The sequence below is a fragment of the Aquarana catesbeiana genome, linkage group LG02 (genome assembly GCF_042186555.1).
Source record: "Aquarana catesbeiana isolate 2022-GZ linkage group LG02, ASM4218655v1, whole genome shotgun sequence".
Classification (NCBI taxonomy): Eukaryota; Metazoa; Chordata; class Amphibia; order Anura; family Ranidae; genus Aquarana; species Aquarana catesbeiana.
This window is the reverse complement of record NC_133325.1, coordinates 760,899,271-760,919,878: the sequence shown is the minus strand read 5'-3', so window position 1 is coordinate 760,919,878 and position 20,608 is coordinate 760,899,271. Positions and strand designations below refer to the sequence as shown.

At 42.3% G+C, this 20,608-nt stretch overlaps 1 protein-coding gene across 1 annotated transcript in view; it reads left to right on the top strand.

Annotated features, from left to right (window-relative positions):
* Positions 1-92: 92 nt before the first annotated feature.
* ERG (ETS transcription factor ERG) overlaps positions 93-20,608 on the top strand; it is a 248,054-nt gene continuing 227,538 nt past the window's right edge. The window contains exon 1 of the mRNA XM_073617215.1: positions 93-183. Coding sequence (XP_073473316.1) covers positions 145-183 — 39 coding nt within the window. The 5' untranslated portion in view covers positions 93-144. The remainder of the gene's footprint in view (positions 184-20,608) is intronic.

Sequence of the window (20,608 nt, the reverse complement as noted above, 5' to 3'; positions counted from 1 at the left end):
CAAACTGTTGGTGCTATATAAATCCTGTATAAGAACAACAATAATAAATTGGGGTGCAGATGTGACAACTGAATCTGTGTTTCTCATTGTACAGCTACACTCGGGACTCCCTCTCTGGTATGGTGATCAGACCGGGATAAGGACATGATTCAGACTGTTCCAGATCCATCAGCTCATATAAAGGTAAGTGAATGGCCACTGTGTGTGATTGCAAATATTGTATTTGGTTTAATATGGATTTGCACCTAAGTGATCTCTTGTAATGCTTGTAATATTGATAAGGCCCTGATTTTTCAAGCTGCTGGAGCACTTAAGGCATGCTAAATAGCACTTCAAAGCTGACCTTCAGCCTTTCCTTCAGTCTTGCACAGTTGTACAGACTCCTCCCCTGTACAGAAACTACTTTGATTTTCACCGTACACTGTGAACGTCTCACAGTGTGCATTAGAAGCTTGAGCGAGTCACATAAAGTCCTGAAAAATAGGAAATTGGAAGGAAGGCCTCAAAGAGAGACCCTCATTTAGTAGACCATGTAGGTCTGGTAACTCATCCTAATCAATGATATACAAAATAATGGACCCTAACAAACTAAATATAAGGACTATAACGGTACCCAATTTTTGTAAAAAGTATCAAAAAATATTTATTATATGATAAAAATTGCTCATGTATACATATCAAAAAACATACAAAACACACAAAAACTTCACATAAAACATAACCAAAACCATCTTTTTGTAAAAAGTATCAAAAAATATTTATTATATGATAAAAATTGCACATGTATACATATCAAAAAACATACAAAACACACAAACACTGCACATAAAACATAACCAAAACCTCTTTTTGTAAAAAGTAACAAAAAATATTTAGTATATGAAAAAAATTGCACATGTATACATATCAAAAAACATACAAAACACACAAAACTGCACATAAAACATAACCAAAACCATCTTTTTGTAAAAAGTATCAAAAATATTTATTATATGATAAAAATTGCACATGTATACATAGCAAAAAGCATACAAAACACACAAAAACTGCACATAAAACATAACCAAAACCATCTTTTTGTAAAAAGTATCAAAAAATGTTTATTATATGATAAAAATTGCTCATGTATACATATCAAAAAGCATACAAAACACACAAAAACTTCACATAAAACATAACCAAAACCATCTTTTTGTAAAAAGTATCAAAACCTATTTATTATATGATAAAAATTGCACATGTACATATCAAAAAACATACAAAACACACAAAAACTGCTTATAAAACATAACCAAAACCATCTTTTTGTAAAAAGTATCAAAAAATATTTATTATATGATAAAAATTGCACATGTATACATATCAAAAAACATAAAAAACACACAAAACTGCACATAAAACATAACCAAATCCATCTTTTTGTAAAAAGTATAAAAAATATTTATTATAGGGTAAAAATTACACATGTATACATATCAAAAAACATACACAACACACAAAAACTGCACATAAAACATAACCAAAACCATCTTTTTGTAAAAAGTATCAAAAAATGTTTATTATAGGATAAAAATTGCACATGTATACATATCAAAAAGCATACAAAACACACAAAAACTGCACATAAAACATAACCAAAACCATCTTTTTGTAAAAAGTATCAAAAATATTTATTATAGGATAAAAATTGAACATGTATACATAGCAAAAAACATACAAAACACACAAAAGCTGCACATAAAACACAACCAAAACCATCTAGTACTCCTTGAATACAAGTTCTTGGCGGCTCCCCTATAGTGGAGCACAGTGAGTTGCTGTAATTTCAAAAATTTCAGAAATTACAGCAACTCACTGTGCTCCACCATAGGGGAGCCGCCAAGAACCTGTATTCAAGGAGTACTAGATGGTTTTGGTTGTGTTTTATGTGCAGTTTTGTGTGTTTTGTATGTTTTTTGCTATGTATACATGTGCAATTTTTATCATATAATACAGTGGAACCTTGGATTATGAGCATAATCCATTCCAGGAGAATGCTTGTAATCCAAAGCACTCGCATATCAAAGCGAGTTTCCCCATAGAAGTCAATGGAAACGAAGATAATTTCCTGACTGGATGGGGTCCAGCATCACCTAGCCCTTTCCTTCCCAGCCTTACTGGCCTGCTTCAACTAGACACAATTGGCAAAAAAAAAAAGCTTTGCTACAAAAAGTAGTGCTAAAATGACATGTGCTAATATTGCCTAAGTGGCCACCTTTAAGCTCGTTCCCCCTCCCTCTCATTGGCGTGTCATCAAAGTTATTGAATTAAATTGTTCTATTTTTATTACATAGTCTATTTTATAAGAAGTGACATTATTACTGAACGTCAGTGTTTCTCTATGCAATACAGGCAGATCATGACTGGTGAGAAGGACTGGCAGGGTACAATACATAGATTCCTAAAAAACAGGAAACTGTAGTAATGCTCACATATAAGGCAGAGTCTCCATGATTGAAAGAACTTCAAACCAATAGATGAAAAGGGAGGACTGGGGGGGGGGGGGTCAATTTGGGGCGGAAAGGGCTAGATGATGCTGGAGGTCCTCCAGCTAAGAAATGAAGTGGGCTCTATCTGACTTGCCCCAGCATCTAATGCACATGGCCAGAAGGCCACAGAGTTGTTGCCTGTAATTTGGAGGAGAATATTATATCGTATATGTATTTTTTACACTGGTGGCACTCGGATGGTGATCTTCATGGATTTGTGTGGTGATGCTTTGATGGGAAGATAAAGATTTCTGGGCAGGTGTTTAATGCCCTTATATACATTATATATTATATAATGCCCTTTTATACATTTTTGTTGGTCCTACCTTAAACTTCATTGCAACAACGACTTGGCTTATATTTGTGCCCAAAATGAAGGTGGCACAGTGGCTTGTTGGTTAGCACTTCTGGCTTGCAGCACTGTGGTCCTTGGTTCAAATGCCAACCATGACACTAACCTGCCAACCTTTACCACTACCTGCATGGAGTTTGCGTGTTCTCCCTGTGCTTGTTCGGGTCTCCAAAGACATGCTGGTAGGTAATTGACTCCTGTCTATACTAGCTCTAGTAAGTATGTACAGATTGGCTATGCACATGTGTTAATTCATTGAGTATGCTGGTTTAGGGAGGGTTGAAGAAAGACCTAAAGACCTACCTAAAAAAAATACCAAAAAATTCTATGGAAAAGGCTCTCAATCATTTCAGACATGGCCTATAGAGTGAAAGTGCCTGCACTACGTACAGCCTCAACAGGGGCGTACCTGCAGGGGTTGCAAAGGTCGCAGTTGCGACCCAGCCCCATGCTGCAGGGGGCCTATGAGGCCCCCCCTGTTTACCTAGATAGGAGGATCGGTGAGGGGGGAGCTGCTTATAGAGGAACCGACTCTCCATTTTCCTCCTGCAGCCGCTGAATGCCTGTGGGAGGGAGAGGAGGAGAAGTGGGCATTCGGCGGCTGCAGGAGAAAAATGGAGAATTGATTCCTCTATATGGATACGCTCCCGCCGCTCCTCCTATCCAGCTTCTTTCTGCTGCCTTCCCTGTGCTCTTCAGCCCCCTGTGCTTTTTCCGCCCCCCCCTCCTCGTGTCCCGCATCTCTTCCGGCTTCCCCCCTCCTCTCTCCTGCCAGCTGCTGTGGGGGATCTGTCAGGATGGAGAGATGGAGAAGGGGCGGTAAATGTGTAAATTTGCCCCTTCCTCTTCTGAATGGAGAGTCAGTAATCTGTACCGATCACTGACTCAGTCCATTCACAGTACACTGTATTTACTATGCTTCAGTTTGTGAATGAACAGGAAGCCTCTGTATAGAGCTATTCCTGTTCATTCATTCTGTGCTGCTGAAGCTGTGGAGAAGAAGATTGAGAGCTGTGTCCTCAATCTACTTTCTCTCTTTCAAAGGTGGAACATCAGAGGTCTGCTTAGACCCCTGATATTTCAGCAAAGCCCCCCAACAGGACAAATGAAAAAATTGAAAAAATAATTAAAAAAAAATGTTGTAAAAAAAAAAATAACAAAAATTAAAAACTACTACCAGGGTCACAAAGGTTGCACTTGCGACCAGGCTCTGGTATTCCTCCTTCAGGCTCGGAGGTAAGGGCCCCAAACGGGGGTCTGGAGGTCCTTCATGGTTTCTTCCACCGGTCCCTGAAGGTTCTAGTTATGCCACTGCTCCCCAGAATCAGTACAATATCGGATGTGCCCATTAAAAGATATAAAAGAAAAAATCACAGCGCTCTCACTCCCATATATTACAGTGTCATAAGTATAATACTATACAAAATACACTATATTACCAAAAGTATTGGGACATCTGCCTTTACACGCACATGATCTATAATGGCATCCCAGTCTTAGTCTGTAGGGTTCAATATTGAGTTGGCCCACCCTTTGCAGCTATAACAGCTTCAACTCTTCTGGGAAGGCTGTCCACAAGGTTTAGGAGTGTGTCTATGGGAATGTTTGACCATTCTGCACAAAGCAAGGCCTATAAAGACATGGATGAGTGAGTTTGGGATGGAGGAACTTGACTGGCCTGTACAAAGTCCTGACCTCAGCCCGATGGAACACTTTGGGATGAATTAGAATGGAGACTATGACCCAGGCCTTCTCATCCAACATCAGTGCCTGACCTCACAAATGCACTTCTGGAAGAATGGTCAAACATTCCCATAGACACACTCCTAAACCTTGTGGACAGCCTTCCTAGGAGAGTTGAAGCTGTTAATAGCTGCAAAGGGTGGGCCAACTCAATATTGAACCCTACAGACTAAGACTGGGATGCCATTAAAGTTCATGTGCGTGTAAAGGCAGGCGTCCCAATACTTTTGGTAATATAGTGTATATCATGATCAGATGATGATCATGTTGGCCTAGGCAAGAAACCTGGAAGTAACTGAAGAAATGTGAAAAGAAGTTGAAAACAGGTAAATGTATTATACCTTTATATCTATTTAATAATGCTAGCAGCATAATGATTAAAATGAGTCAATGTCGATTGAGATAGTGAAGCTCCGCTCTATTTAGACAACACTTTACGTGAGAAAGTCATGCACACACAAAGTTTGGGAAACAGGGAGTTGATTTACTTAGTGCAGATTCACACCTGAATTGCACAGGAATGTGGTCTGTGTTTCTATGCGATTCAGTGTGGTGTAATTTTCAGCCCATACATTTGAATGGGCTGCAATTGCACTGGATCACACCAAAAGTAGTGCATGCACTACTTTTAAAAACACACTGATGGTAGCATGTGATCCGGTGCAGGAAAACACACTGCGTTTGCGCTCTATGTTTTTGGGGTGTCATTAGGAATACATTGACACCTGCAGTGACACCCAGTGTGTTTTGAATCCAATGCTGGAAATACACACGGAACGCGGGTTTCTCGCACCATGTTCTGGTGTGAATGGCCCTAAAGGAAAAGAGACTGTCCACTTAGCAAAGTTAAAGTTTATAAATGTCATGTATAAAAAAGGTGAAGCTGTGTTCAAGCGAGAAGTCCTGTTTTTCTTCTTTTTTTTTTTGCCAATTGTCATTGACTACATTTAAAGGAGCAGGATGGGTAAGGTAGAAACAGGTCTTATATTGTCTATAGGTCTTCAAGGTTGTTTTCTGGATTGTGACTGGAGAAGCACAAATGAGGAGAATGTTGTATAGTGGAAGCCGTGCGCTGAACTGCATGTCCTCTGGAACCTGTTCTTGCATGAACATAGGATGGTCCCCTAGACCTTCCAGGGCCTTTTGGACATAGAAAAGCTCCTCAGGGTACCTCTTGGAACCTGCCAATACAAGAGCACACCCAGGGAGGCTTCATCCTGGCCTGACCAGCACCCTCTAACTAGTCTGACCCACACCTGCTTCAGGCCTTTTGGCAATGGACCTCAAAAGCAGCCTCACCAGCTTCTAGAAGATGTCCCCATCTTGAGGTTAGGGGAAGGAAGAGTTCCAACAATGGAAGCCTTTCAATTAGCTGCCTACTGAATGCATTTGATTTACATGTACCGTAAACATGCTTTAGCCATCCCATCAGTGATGGAACATTCCTTAAGACTGCAAGTAGTAGAGAGAACATAAGTGAGAACATAAGTGAGAGGAGAGCCGAGTCAATTATTCTGTACCTGCTAGTGGAGGGTTTCCAGAGTGCTGTATGCAACGCAAAGGGGATGTAAGTATGGTAATTCCAATAGTCCTACACCTTTTCTTTTTCTTCCCTGCTTCCCCCTAAGAAGAAAGAGATAGAACCACACAGCCTACATCCTTACTGTGGCTTGGGCCTTCAGACACTTCTCATGATGACAATGGCATGAGCAAGGCTGGCTCTACCTCACTATGTATGGTCACACCTAATTACTACTATGAGGGACTACTTAGGATACTTCACTACCTATGCACTACAGGGGGTCCCTGAGCCTGCTCTCATGGCTACCTATGGCAATGCCTAGTAGGCAAGATGAGGATCCACACTGGGCACTACTGTGCCCCCTACCTTACAAGAGAATGCACAAGACTCCATACAGAAAGCCTTGCTGGTGTTGAGAACTGAATTAAGCACCCCAAAACTGCAAGGAAATGGCACTAAGCATTAGACCACCATGCTGCCTAAGAGCAAAATCTAAATTTTCACATTTTACTTGACCTCCAGAATGTACAGAAATTCATTTTCGGAGACGGACACCTTTCTGGAGAGTTACGAGCCCATGAAGAACTGGTGACATTCCTTGGCTGTTTTGTATTAGGCTTTATCCCTCAAGAATTCACCCTTGCACTGGGGAAGGTTGCAGACATAAGCCTTGCAATCGTTTCAGGCAGCCGGTATCTGGAAATGATTTGGCTCACATCTGTATTCAAATGTGCTCCTAAAATCCGTCACAGATAAACTGGTATCTGATCATCCAAAAACAAACAGCTTGCCAATATGATACAGATGGGGGCATCACATGTGTTCTTTGTCCTATATCAAAGATGAAATATGCCCACGCTTTATACATTTTGCATAGACGGGCAGTAAAACATATCGGCACGCTATATATTATACAGTGCAGACAGAATGTGGATTTCCATTGCTTCGTAGGATAATGTGTCTCAGTCTGGTGGATTAGGATGGGACCGGATTGATAGTCTGGGGCTCCAGGGCAGAATTTAGGTTAGCCATCCCCAATTCACATACCACCTGTAGCAACTTCATCTCTGTCTCCTGACCGCAGTGCTGCTATAGCTTTTTATTTCACGATTTTTCTTCTCTTTAACCTGTTCGACTTCCAAACCTGTACACCCCATTATAAGCCAGAGCAATTTACATGTCAGCAACGGGTCGAATAATTTGGCAATAAAGCTGTCACTTATTGTAATAATAAAGTAATACTCTGGGGTTTTTTTTCTCAGAAAATAGGTAAAAGAAATCATACCCCCCCTCAAGGGTAAAAAGTTTCCCCATCCTGTACAGAGCCAACACCATCCTCCCCAACACAGAGCTCTCCCACCCACTGCCCCCCCTTAGTACAGAACACTCCCCCTAACAACTCTTCCAGTACCAAGCTCCCCCCCCCTCCCACTACAGAGCTCTCCACCACCAACCTCCCCCTACAATACACAGCAGCTCTCCTATAACCCCCCCCCCCTAGTACAGAGCTCTCCACCCAACCCACACCCCCCTCTCCAGTGCAGAGCATTTCCCCCTACACCTCCCCAGGACAGAGCTCTCTCCAAAACACCCCTAGTACAGAACCCCCCCCCCCAACACCTCTCCCAGTACCAAGCTCTTCCCCCTCAGTACTGAGCTTTCCCTTAACTCCCCCCTCAGTACGGAGCTCCCATCCCAACCTACCATGCCAGTACAAAGCTCTCTCCAAATATTCTCTTCAGTGCCAAGCTCTCCCCCAATAAACCCCTCAGTACAGGTTGTCCCCCCAGTACCCTTCGCAGTGCAGAACTTTCTCCCAATACCCCCCTCAGTACAGAGCTCTCCCCCCATCTCCCTTTTCCCAGTACAGACCTCTTTCCCCAATACCCCCCTCAGTACAGATCTCCCCCCCCCCCACACCTCCAGACAGAATGGCAAAGATACAGTAGGTGCTGCTGTGGAAGAGGTGCAAGTATTTACTAGGGGAAGTTCTCAGCACTGGCTAGGGGTAAGGCCTGCTGGAGGAGCTGCTGCCACAAAGCTGCTGCAGTTGACCACCTCCTCTGTTTCCTGTGGCAGGAAGTGTTATGCACCTGAACCATCTGCCAGGAGGTGTGCTGTCATTGTAAACACAGAAGCTAGCAGAGGAAGTGAGTATCGGCTTCTGTGTTTACAATTAACATTAATCCGTGAGCACAGGGGCAGTCCTGGAGGTGGTGGAACAAACTACTGTCACATTTCAGCCAAAAAAGCTCTAATAAAACTTATGCTGCATACACACGGTCGGAATTTCCGTTAAAAAAAGTGTGACGGGAGCTTTTGGTCGGATATTCCGGCCGTCTGTATGCTCCATCCAACTTTTTATGTCTGAATTTCCGCCAGCAAAAGATTGAGAGCTGGTTCTCTGTTTTTCCGACGGAAAAAGTTCTTTACGGAAATTCTGTTCGTCTGTATGCAATTCCGACGCGCAAAAAACAAAGCATGCTCGGAAACAATTCGATGCATGCTCGGAAGCATTGAACTTCATTTTCTCGGCTCTTCGTAGTGTTGTACGTCACCGCTTTCTTGACGGTCGAAAGTTCAGAGAACTTTTGTGTGACCGTATGTATGCAAGCCAAGCTTGAGCGGAATTCCGTCGGAAAAACCATCCAAGATTTTTCCGACGGAAATTCCGCTCGCGTGTACAGGGCATAACATGATTTTTATAGCAAACAAGGCTTTTTTTTTGCCAGTATTGTCTATGCAGACTAAAGCTGTGTAGGAGCAGTGGTCCTTCTGCAGAGGATGGACATATCCTGGTCTGAGACAAACCTATAACTTTGCATTCAGCAAAACTCATGCTCCTAGCTGATTAGAGAGTTCTAACATGGACTTACCAGCAGGGCTGGTTGAATCTCTGTAACCACTGCTTCCTTACAGAGGGCAATGGTCCTTTTCAGCATCATGCTGGCAGGGGACAGGCTTTTCCTCTCAGGCTGTGGCTGCTTTGGTTGTAACATGACAAAATGTGGAACATTTCAAGTGGTATGAATACTTTTTTAAGGCACTGTATAACATGACATGACAAAATTTTTATCATATACAGGTAAATACACAAAGTCATTGCAGCAGCACTATTTACAAAAATCATCAATAACATCATACAAGTGGAGTACAGATAAGGACAAGCTCACCCAGTCAGGCGGTTTCCGTGGGTATGCAGGACCAGGACATGTTTTAGATATGCTTCTCCTGAGGAAGCGGTGTTTAACCGCGAAACCAGTCGAGATTTAAAGCTCTACATACACCTTTCATCCAAACTTTGCGGAATCCACCTGTTTTGTCTTGTGTGGTATTTCCCTTTTATGATGACATAGAGTGATGTTGTTTATAATAATTTTTATTCTGTTTTGATTAAAATTCATATTTTAAGATCTTTTAACTCATCCTTATACCTACTATGATACACCAATAATTCAGTACCGGAATAGTCCCATTTTTCTCTAATTGTTGGGGGGTCAGGACAGGAGTCGTCAGTAGCAGCAACTGCGACTGCGTCCTCACCCTCCCCCTTTTTCTCCAATTATGACCCCTTGGGATGATGGTACAAGTATTCATTACTAATTATAGTGTAATCCAGCCCCTGATATATTTTTTTATCATAGGTGTATTTTAAATGATAGAGACAAAATATCCACCAAAAATCCAGAAAATACACAACACAAATGCTATAAATTAAGTTGCAGTTCAGTGAGTGAAATAAGTATTTAATCCCCAAGCAAACCATGACTTGGTACTTGGTGGAGAAACCCTTGTTGGCAAGCACAGAGGTAGGACGTTTCTTGTAGTTGGTTACCAGGTTTGCACACATCTCAGGAGGGATTTTCTATAGGATTAAGGTCTGGAGACTGACTAGGCCACTCCATGACCTTAATTCACTTCTTCTTACTTCTTCTTGGCACACACCTTTGTTGCCTTGGTGGTATGTTTTGGGTTATTGTGATGAAAGACCCATCCAAGACCCATCTTCAGTGTTCTGGCTGAGGGAAGAAGTTTCTCATCCAAGATTTTCTTGTATCTTGTATTTTTTCTGGATTTTTGGTTGATATTCTGTTTCTATCATTTAAAATACACCTATGATAATAATTATAGACCCTTCATTTCTTTGTGGGCAAACTTACAAAATCTGCAGGGGATCAAATAATTATTTTCGCCACTGTAGATCTTACACAGCGTCTTCATTTTTTTGAATTTGGGCTGGCGCTCATATACATGGAAGCACTAGTGTCATTTAACCGCCCCCATCTCCTCTTGGCTATTCACCGAACTCCTTGTAATCTGTTATGGGAATTAGGGTTTTCCTGCATTCCTTTTTTCACAACTACTGTACCTGTGCTTTATACTGGCTTTTGAAAATAAATGCAATCAGTTCAAGGTTGGGTGAAAGGTTTAGTGTAGTTTCACACTTTTGGTGGTAAATTGTATATTTATTTATAGAGGTCTTTACATTAGACCAAAAAGAGGGGCAACTGAGGAGGGAAGTGGGACTTGGTTCCAAAAGTGGAACAGTCTCTCTAATTTATGGACAGTCGGGAGCTTTAGTAAAGGCGATGTAATGCTTCCAAAATCCATCTAGCAAGTTCCCTTGCCCGGGCAGCCATATAAAAGATGGCATCTACCCAGAAGACTTTTCTCCTTTTATAAAGGTTCATTGGAGAACAGATAATATTTTTCTAACAACAGCATGAAACGAAAGCCCAGTCAAATTCGGTAATTCAAGAAGTCCAGCAAAACAGCACCACCTGGAAGCAGGCCGCTCTGGTATATTTTTGCACATTTCTGCATGCTTACTCTATCATTTGGAGAGATTTTGCTTGGAAAGCATCTCCGAAACTTTTTTCTTTGGAGGACGAATGATTCCAGATGAAGTCCTAATGGGTTTTCTTGGAGCCGACCTTTTTCCAGGAAAGCTCGGGTGCCAGGGTTCGAAGCTATTTGTGTATGTTTGCAACGCTGCAGTGCCAAAAACTGCACAAAACCAGAACGGCGGTATCGTTTTTCTAACCTGCTGGCAGGGTCCGCTCACGGCCCACGCTTTTTACGGCGCAGCGCAGCTTCTGATTGATGATGAAATATTCAAATATTTTCTTCTAGAAGCTGGATATAGGACACTTCCTTTGATATGGAAATAACCTCTTTAAAACGCTTCAGCAGGCAGACTTTTTTTTACTTTGTTTGAAGTCTCTGTTTTTCTAAGCCAGTGTATATTAAGTTCAGCTTATAAACGCCTCTCCAGCTAATACAACCTCTCTATTAAACCATCACTACACTTCCAGTAAAGATCTGTAGATGCACATGCTGACGTTAGAACATGCCGCTTATACATAGACTGACGCCTGGTAAATGAGATCCTGCCCACCATGGTGTAAGTCCTCCCTACTGGCCAGACAATCAATTACCAGAAGAGAAAGCGGGGTCTTACGTCATGGGTGTGTCTGCTTCAACCACAATTTTTAATAGACAACTAGCAAAAGTGTTAAGTGTTTTGGTCTATTAACTGGGGTGGAATTTGGCAGTCCTAAAAAAGTTCATAGTGGAACAAATGAACTTTTCTCTAATTCTGTAATGATGAGTATATAACTATAGTACCCTGTACGGAGTTGAGTGCTATGGAGTATATATAGTACTTTATAGTTTTAAAGTTGGTAAAGTGGAATAAAGACACCAGTTGCCGTTGCAGTTGCTCCAGAGCTTAGTAAATGAGGTTAAGGTTCTCTTTGCAAAGAATACCCAATCACGTGCAAGGAAAATGTAATAAACATCATATTTGCTTGCACATGATTGGATGATGGAAGTCAGCAGTCCTTTTGCTCGTTTACTAAGCTCTGGAGCAACTGCACTTGCACAGTGCAACTTCACTTTGCAAAGTGCACAGTCGCTTTGCCTTTAGTAAATCAACCCCATAGAGTACATAATGTGGAGCACAGTTTAAAGAGTAGAGTAATATGAGGTATATACAGTACTATATAGCACAGTATACAGAATAGAGTGGTATGGGGTATATGCTATAAAGCACAGTCTAGAGAGTAGAGTGGTATAGGGGTATACACTATACTGTATAGCACAGTGTACAGAGTAGAGTGGCTTGGGGTATATCATATATAGCACAGTGATATGAGATATGAGGTATTTAACATATATCAAAGTGTACAGAGAGAAGTGGAATGAAGTATATAACATACTGTTAATCACTATGTACAGAATAGAAAGGTGTGGGGTATATAACGTACAACACAGTGAAAATGGCAGAATGGTATAGTATATATAACCTACAGCACATTGTACAGAACTTGTATTAGAGATGTTTGGAGTATGTAACATAAATGACAGTGTAGAGAGTACAGCGGTATGAATTTTATAATATATAGCACAGTGTACAGAATGGAGCCATATCAGGTATAGCAGTGTATAGAGAAAAATGCTATGAAGTATACAGGATAGAAAGATATGGGGTATATGATGTACAGCACAGTGCAAAGGGTGGTATGGTATTGCATATATAACCTACAGCACTTTGTACAGATAGAAGGGGCATATGGTATGTATAATTGACAGCATCATGTACAGAGTGGGCAGTATGAAGATTGTAAGTACTATAATTTGGGGAAAGTGGAGAGGATTAAGTGCCAATAAGGGGTGCGGAGAGGGTTATACTCCATGTGATCATATGTAGGTAGGACTTTACCAGAAACGTTGGCAGGCAGAACCCTATATGTCTTGTCTTTCTGTTTTGTGATATCGGGGTTTCGGTTAATTTGTGTCTGTCGCTGTCTGCAAGTTTGTGCTATCCATAGCAGAGGGCTTTTATCAGCAACTGTAAGGCTTTGTGCCAATGTTATAACATTTTAATGAATTGTGAGCCCTTCAATACAATAATATTCAGTGTAAAATATTTTTTTTCTATGCTGATAATCCTTGATTCTGTAAAAATCCAGATCCTCTAGGTCGCTGGTGGCCACCTGTGGTCTGCATGGGGCCCTTTGGCACTTTGTGTGTGGTCCTTGGGGCCCCTTGAAAAACTAGAGTTTCCCTATTGCCCTGTTGTAGCAGTGATCTATCGCAGTCCCATGTAATATGCAGTCTATGACTGTCTCATGTATCATGTCCACAGTCTTTGACCATCTCGTGTATTATGTCCACAATCTCTCACCATCTCTTGTATCATGTCCACAATCTCTGACCATCTATTGTATCGTTTCCACAATTTCTGGCCATCTCTTCTACCATGTCCACAATCTCTGACCATCTTTTGTATCATGTTCACAATCTCTGACCATCTCCTGTATAATGCCCATAATCTCTGAACATCTAATATATCATGCCCACAATTCTAATGGCGGCTGGTGTTCAAAATTTTGGGGGGGCGCAAACAACCTGAAAAATACTGAAACCCCCCCCATCAATTGCAGCCTCACTGTGCCCAATAAATGCAGCCACTGTGCCCATCAAATGCAGCCACTGTGCCCATCATATACAGCCACTTTTGCCCATCATATGCAGCCACGTGTGCCCTTCATATGCAGCCATGTGTGCCCATCAAATGCAGCCACGTGTGCCCATCATATGCAGCCACTGTGCCAATCAAACGCAGCCACTGTGCCCATCATACGTAGCCACTGTGCCCATCATATGCAGCCACTGTGCCCATCATATGCAGCCACTGTGCTCATCAAATACAGCCACTGTGCTCATCATACGTAGCCACTGTGCCCATCATATGCAGCCACTTGTGCCCATCAAATGCAGCCACTGTGCCCATCATATACAGCCACTTTTGCCCATCATATGCAGCCACGTGTGCCCTTCATATGCAGCCATGTGTGCCCATCAAATGCAGCCACGTGTGCCCATCATATGCAGCCACTGTGCCCATCAAACACAGCCACTGTGCCCATCATACGTAGCTACTGTGCCCATCATATGCAGCCACTTGTGCCCATCATATGCAGCCACTGTGCCCATCATATGCAGCCTCTGTGCTCATCAAATACAGCCACTGTGCTCATCATACGTAGCCACTGTGCCCATCTTACGTAGCCACTGTGCTCATCAAATACAGCCACTGTGCTCATCATACGTAGCCACTGTGCCCATCATATGCAGCCACTTGTGTCCATCATATGCAGCCACTTGTGCCCATAAAATGCAGCCACTTGTGCCCATCATATGCAGCCATTGGGCCCATCATATGCAGCCACTTGTGCCCATCATATGCAGCCACTTGTGCCCATCATATGCAGCCACTGTGCCCACCAATCCCCCTCATGGCTCTGACGCCCCCCCGCAAGTGGTCCGGCACTTACCGCCAGTCCTGAGTCCACCAGAGCTTTGGCCAATGGGGAAACAGGTCTCACGACCTGCCTCCCTGATTGGCGGGGAGGAGCGTTAGTGTGAAAATAGCAAAAATTAATTTGCTATCGTCACACAATTGGGCGGGATCAGGATGCACTCTCTGCGCCCCGATCCCACCCTATTTTGAAGCCTATTAGAGCTTCTGACTCTAATCAGGTGCTTCAAAAAGTACCACCCCCACCACCCCCGCCATAGGAATCCATGCATCCGGCGTCCTGAAAGGAACCAAGTGCATGGATGGGGTGGGTGGCACCCGTGCGCCCACAATGCACGGGCCGCCACTGCAACAATCTCTGACCATCTCTTGTATCATGTCCGCAGTCTTTGACCATCTCCTGTATCATGCCATTAGTCTTTGACTTTATCCTATTGAGTGTTTGCAGTTTCTGACACTGAACATAAGCTGAATTTTATGTGTGGCCCTTTTGGTAATATCACGGGCCACACTTGAGGCCCCCCATGTCAAGAAAGTTGACCACCACTGCTCTAAATGGTCATTGTCTTCTGACATGAGCCAGAAGTCTGTATACATAGCTAAAAACTTATTTTAACCTAATTTTCAACAACCGTTCATCAAACATGAGTGTTATGTGCTGCCTTCCGCCATACAACATCAACGCCTAACCTCTGAAAGTGGCTTTCATTCATGCGTTCTTTGTCTGTGAGAGTTTATATCAAGAGGTTACACAAGTGATGGCTGGGAGCTGTTGGAGATCTTAGGAGCTAAAGGAAAGATCCCCTTTAAACAGAAACACTTTGACAATTCAGAGTCATGTTTCCGTGTCACTGGGGTCACATCTGTAGATTGTTATTACACTGCTATTACATTCGCTTTTCATTTTCTGCACCTCAATGGGTCTAGATATGATCTTAAGAGATACACAATGTGTTATAAAGTGTAATGCTACATAGGGTGCACTGATAAGAGTGTAATGACTTTGATTAAGAGTGTCATTAACTGACTAAATAGTGATATATTGTGTAATGCTTCAACCATTCCATCCGTTATTGAAGTAGATCTCCAATACACAGCAAAGATGTTTCAATATCAAGTAGCTTTTTGTTTTATTGTGACATTCTTTAGGGGTTGTTTACATCTATATACCGTGTGGGAAGGTGTGGCAAAGCACTTATATGCCTCGCTGTGTTGTGTTACAGCTTTTTGTAATGCACCATAGTGTGTTGCGTTACAAGTGTTGTGGCATGTCCAATATTAGGTATGTGTTGGTGTGGGCTGCCTTTACGCAACACAAATTAACAGGCAATATAACGCAAGTTAACACATTGCAGGACTGTCATTACAGTATAGTACCACCTTCAGTGACCATATGAGGGGTAAAGCAGTGCTCTGCTCCCAACAGATAACGGAAAAGGTTGTAGAATTGTGATTATCTATCTAACTATATAGTTATCTGTAGGCAGGTGCAGTCTACTTTTGCCACTGTAGGTTGCGCTCTTTCGCAACAACATTGCAGTTGGAGAGGAAGTCAAGAGAAACATGGTTCCTCTATGGTTTCCTGGGTCATTGGGGAAGCTATCCAATTGGATGCTGCCGCTCCATGCGACTCTAGCAGCCAACTTGGGACATGCAGAGCCTATTTAATGCCCTTCCTCCCAGGCTTGGTGCACATTTTGCAAGTGGGTAGAGTAGGAACAGGTACTCCGCCTGGGAGGGATAGAACTAGCGGCAGGGAAAGGTTCTTGACGAGGGGGGAAATCATAGGATTTGCATTCTCCCTGGACATCTTCCTGCTTGGGCACGAGATTCTGCCCCTCCTTACAGCCGCTGCCAAGCCTGCAGCTCTACATGCTGTTGGACCTGTGAATGTTCCTGGATGGGTTTTCTTCCCACCAGGTTTATTTTGTGAACTGTCTTTCATTATTTCAATACAAGTTCTTTCATCGCACTTGGACTGTGTGTGTTATTATGCCACACCACTCTGCACCCCACCTATCTATCTATCTATCTATCTATCTATCTATCTATCTATCTATCTATCTATCTATCTATCTATCTTATATTTGCATTCTAGAGGTAGCCAAGAAAAAAATTATATTTAAGTATATAGGTAACAAATTAAAGTTGAATTCCGGTTTTCATAATTTTACATAGTTCGTCCAACTTGGACCAATGTAAGTATATACAGTATGTACCATACCTATGAGATCCATGGAAGCTGGAAATTACTATACCAGGCACTACTACTCCAGTGATCTCCAATAGCTAATCTGTCCCATACTAAGTGGCTGCTGTAATGTAACACAAGAGGTTGGCCCCTTGGCACAATTGCCATTCAGAGAACACTCTGATTTTCTCAATGAATGCAAAGTGTTCCCTGATTGGATGAGGTGAAGATTGTGATGCCATTGCCCCACCTATTCATCTAGAAAATGCAAAGTGTACTGTTATTGGTTCTTATGCCGAGTTGCTGACCTCCTCTGTACACAATGCAGAAGAACAATCGCTCAGCATGGGACCCTGAAGAAAATGGACATCACTGGAGTAGCTATCTTCTTCAGTGATTTCCAGCTTCCAGGGCATTGGCCAGGTATAGCATATACAGTACATAGTTACTTTGGTCAAAGCGGAACCAATGTAGCTATGTATAAAATATCCATATTAAGCAAAATAATCAACAAAAAGAATGCGCAAAACCTCTAACCATAAAACTCACAAAGAAATCAAGCAATAAAATCACATAAATAATATCACTATCAATTAATAAAATCACCAATAAAGTGAAAAGATGAAACTTTATACAATATAAGTCAATACTGTAATAGAAATGAAAGTCCACTCCCAAAGGAATGTTCAGGGCTCCACTGATGGGCCAATATAAACAATCTTGTGCAAAAAAATGTCCACTCCCAAAGAAATACTCCAGTGTTCCACTAGGGGCCCAGTGATGGATCTTGTAAGAGTACAACACCACAATTCCACATGTTTAAAGTGTTACTAAACCCACAACAGTAAAATCAGTCTGTATATACAGCATAGCATGCTTGTTATACTCACTGTGGAGCATAAGGGGTTAATCCTCTGCACTGTATAAAAAGGCTGTTTCATCCTGTATGCACAGATCCTCCCCCTCCTGCACTGTCTATCTTGGGAAGGCCAGCTAACACAGGCAGGGTAGCCGACCTGCACATGCTCAGTTGTGTCTTTTATGCTGGAGAGAACATTTACTTGTTCTCAGAGCTAGCCAGTTCACATGATATTGGCATCACACATGTGGGCGTGTATACAGGCTGTAGTGGAAATCTCCTCCTACCTGAACTCTCAGCACTGGAGAAACTGTGCAGTTTATCACTGACTGTGGTATACAGATCAGCCAAAAAGGTATATAGTGGCAATAATTGTAGGGGGGTGGATGAACTATTTTCATATACTGGGTTTAGTAACACTTTAAGTCCAAAACCACCTCGAACATAGGTATATGAATTGCCTTACTGGATAACCATGATCTCCAGATTATAAGAGGTCAATAGCACAGGATACATAAAATGCGAATCACACCAGGGTATGGTAACAACCACCACGTCCACCGGGTCTTCCAATGGCTGTCCAGATTCAGGAAACAAAGGACCATAAAGTAGAATTGCTAAAAACACCAATTTATTTACATGCAAATATTCTCACAAGCATCTCAGAGTAATAAAAGCTCAAAAAGATCATGTGTGGTACACCAGCCAGTGTAATGATTTCATATGCCACTAGATCCGCCCTACACGTTTCGTCTATGCTAGGGACATGCTCAGGGGACATGAAGAGGAAGAGGGATGTCTGAAAAAATACCTATGCTGGGAATTCAAAACAACTAGAGAGACAAAATTTTAAGGCCCCCTGCAGACGGAGCAGACTCCGCCAAGCGGATCCACCTGCTCAGCGAGGATTCTCTCCACTGATCCGGTGAACAGGTGCATGACAGGTCCGTGTTCGCTCCACTATGCAGAGCGGACACCGAATCTCTATGGGGTGGTTGGATCAAAATGGACCACCTGTCAACTTCTATCCAACTGTCATCCGATCCAATCTGCTGGACGGATGGGGAATGGATACCCATCCGTCTGTTTTTAGCGGACCAGATCAGATTTGATGCCGGCGCGTGTCAGCAGACACATGTCCGCTGACATCCGCCGCTCCAAAGCGCTATGGATGGTCCAATCTGGTCCACCTGAAAAACTGACAGGCAGACGCGATCGGTTGGTCAGTGTAAATTAAGCCTTACTGTATGCTATGCTGCCATGTGGGAGCTGATGCCCATATCAACCAATCAGGTTTCACCTTTCAATTTATAAAGTAATTAAAAAGAATTATGATTGGGTGCTGTGGAAAATAACATCCATTTTCCTCTAATTCTGCTCTTTCCATTATTCATGAATCCACCGCAGGGAATGCTATGGGCTAGCTGTGTTAACTTTATGTATTATCATATATAAGAAATATAGCGTGCTTAGTCCTGACAATCCCTTCATCCACAGAAGATATTACTTTTATGGTGATTTTACTACAACACATTTATTTTGCGAGGTTCCAGATCCAGTCGCCTTTTGTTTGCTGAGAATTTTGGAGGCATGCCTGATTATTTTAGGACTGTGCAGAGGAGAAGAACTAATATTATTTTTAATCGTATCCACTTCCAAGTAAATTTGAATTGGGTTCAGTTTGGATCCTGTAGCCCAGAAGTCCTCGCACAAATACACAGCGACTGGAGAGCGGAGGGGGGGGGGGGGAGCGGCTGCTCCGAGGTGCCGAGGTCCGTCAAAAATTGTCATATTTGAAACCAAAGCATCTGTTATTTTTCAGAGCAAAAAATCTGGCCTCACTTAAAACAAACGAAGAATAAAAGATTTGGATGTGTGTTTAAGCCAAAGTATTCGCTTAGTGCTAAAAGAAAGTGTGAAATTAGTTCAATACCGGCAATTTCCTGTGAACTTTGCTGAGGAGTTCACGTAGATGCTGCATTGTTATTTTACTGCGAGATCCGCTCAGATACCAAATGCTCGCTTAAAGCGACAAACAAGTCAATTTATAGCGTTTGATTTTTATGTGAGTAATGTAAAAATTCTTGTGGGTGATTGTTAAGGTAGCCCAATTTTTTTTTTTTTTAGCTTTGAATAGATTGAGAAGTGTTAGACCTCGGTGTCTGGGTGTGTTGCAGTAACACAATTTTTTTGCGCGTTAACATGCATTGCATTAAGGCAGCCCATTGGGCGAAACACATTTTTCCACTGCGGTATTAAAGTAGAACTAAAGGCGAAACTTTTTTTTTTAGTTTTGGAGAGAGTGGAGAGGGTTTAGAACCCCTGTCAGGTTTTTATTGCTGTCTGTGCCCCCCATTGGGGAGATTCACCCTCCCTATTTTTCCTGTTTATCATAAGGACTTATGCACACTTGAGCTCAAAAAATGCCTGTTTAGTGCTTGAGTGTTTTTTTATTTTTTTTTATTTCAATTGCAAGAATAGATTAATATTGTGGCCAATTAAATAAATAATCACCCAAAATGCACCACAATGTGCTTAAACGCATTTGCAAAAAAGCAGCTTAGGTGCATTTTTAACCACTTCAACACTGGGCACTTTCACCCCCTTCCTGCCCAGGCCAATTTTCAGCTGTCAGCGCTGTCACACTTTGAATGACAATTGTGCGGCCATACAGCACTGCACCCAATATACATTTTTATCATTTTTTTGTGACAGATAGAGCCTTCTTTTGGTGGTATTTAATCACCACTGGGTTTTTTATTCTTTGCTAAACAAACAAAAAAAGACTGAACATTTTTGTAATAAGTAATTTCTCTCCTTCACTGATGTGTGCTGATGAGAAGGCAATAATATGCAGCATTGATGGGCACTGATAGGTGGCACTGATGGGCACTGATAGGTGGTACTGATGGGCACTGATAGGCGGCACTGATGGGCACTGATAGGTGGTACTGATGGGCACTGATATGCAGCACTGATGGGCACTGATAGGTGGTACTGATGGGCACTGATAGGCGGCACTGATGGGCACTGATAGGTGGTACTGATGGGGCAACACTTATAAGCACTGATAGGCGGCAGTGATAG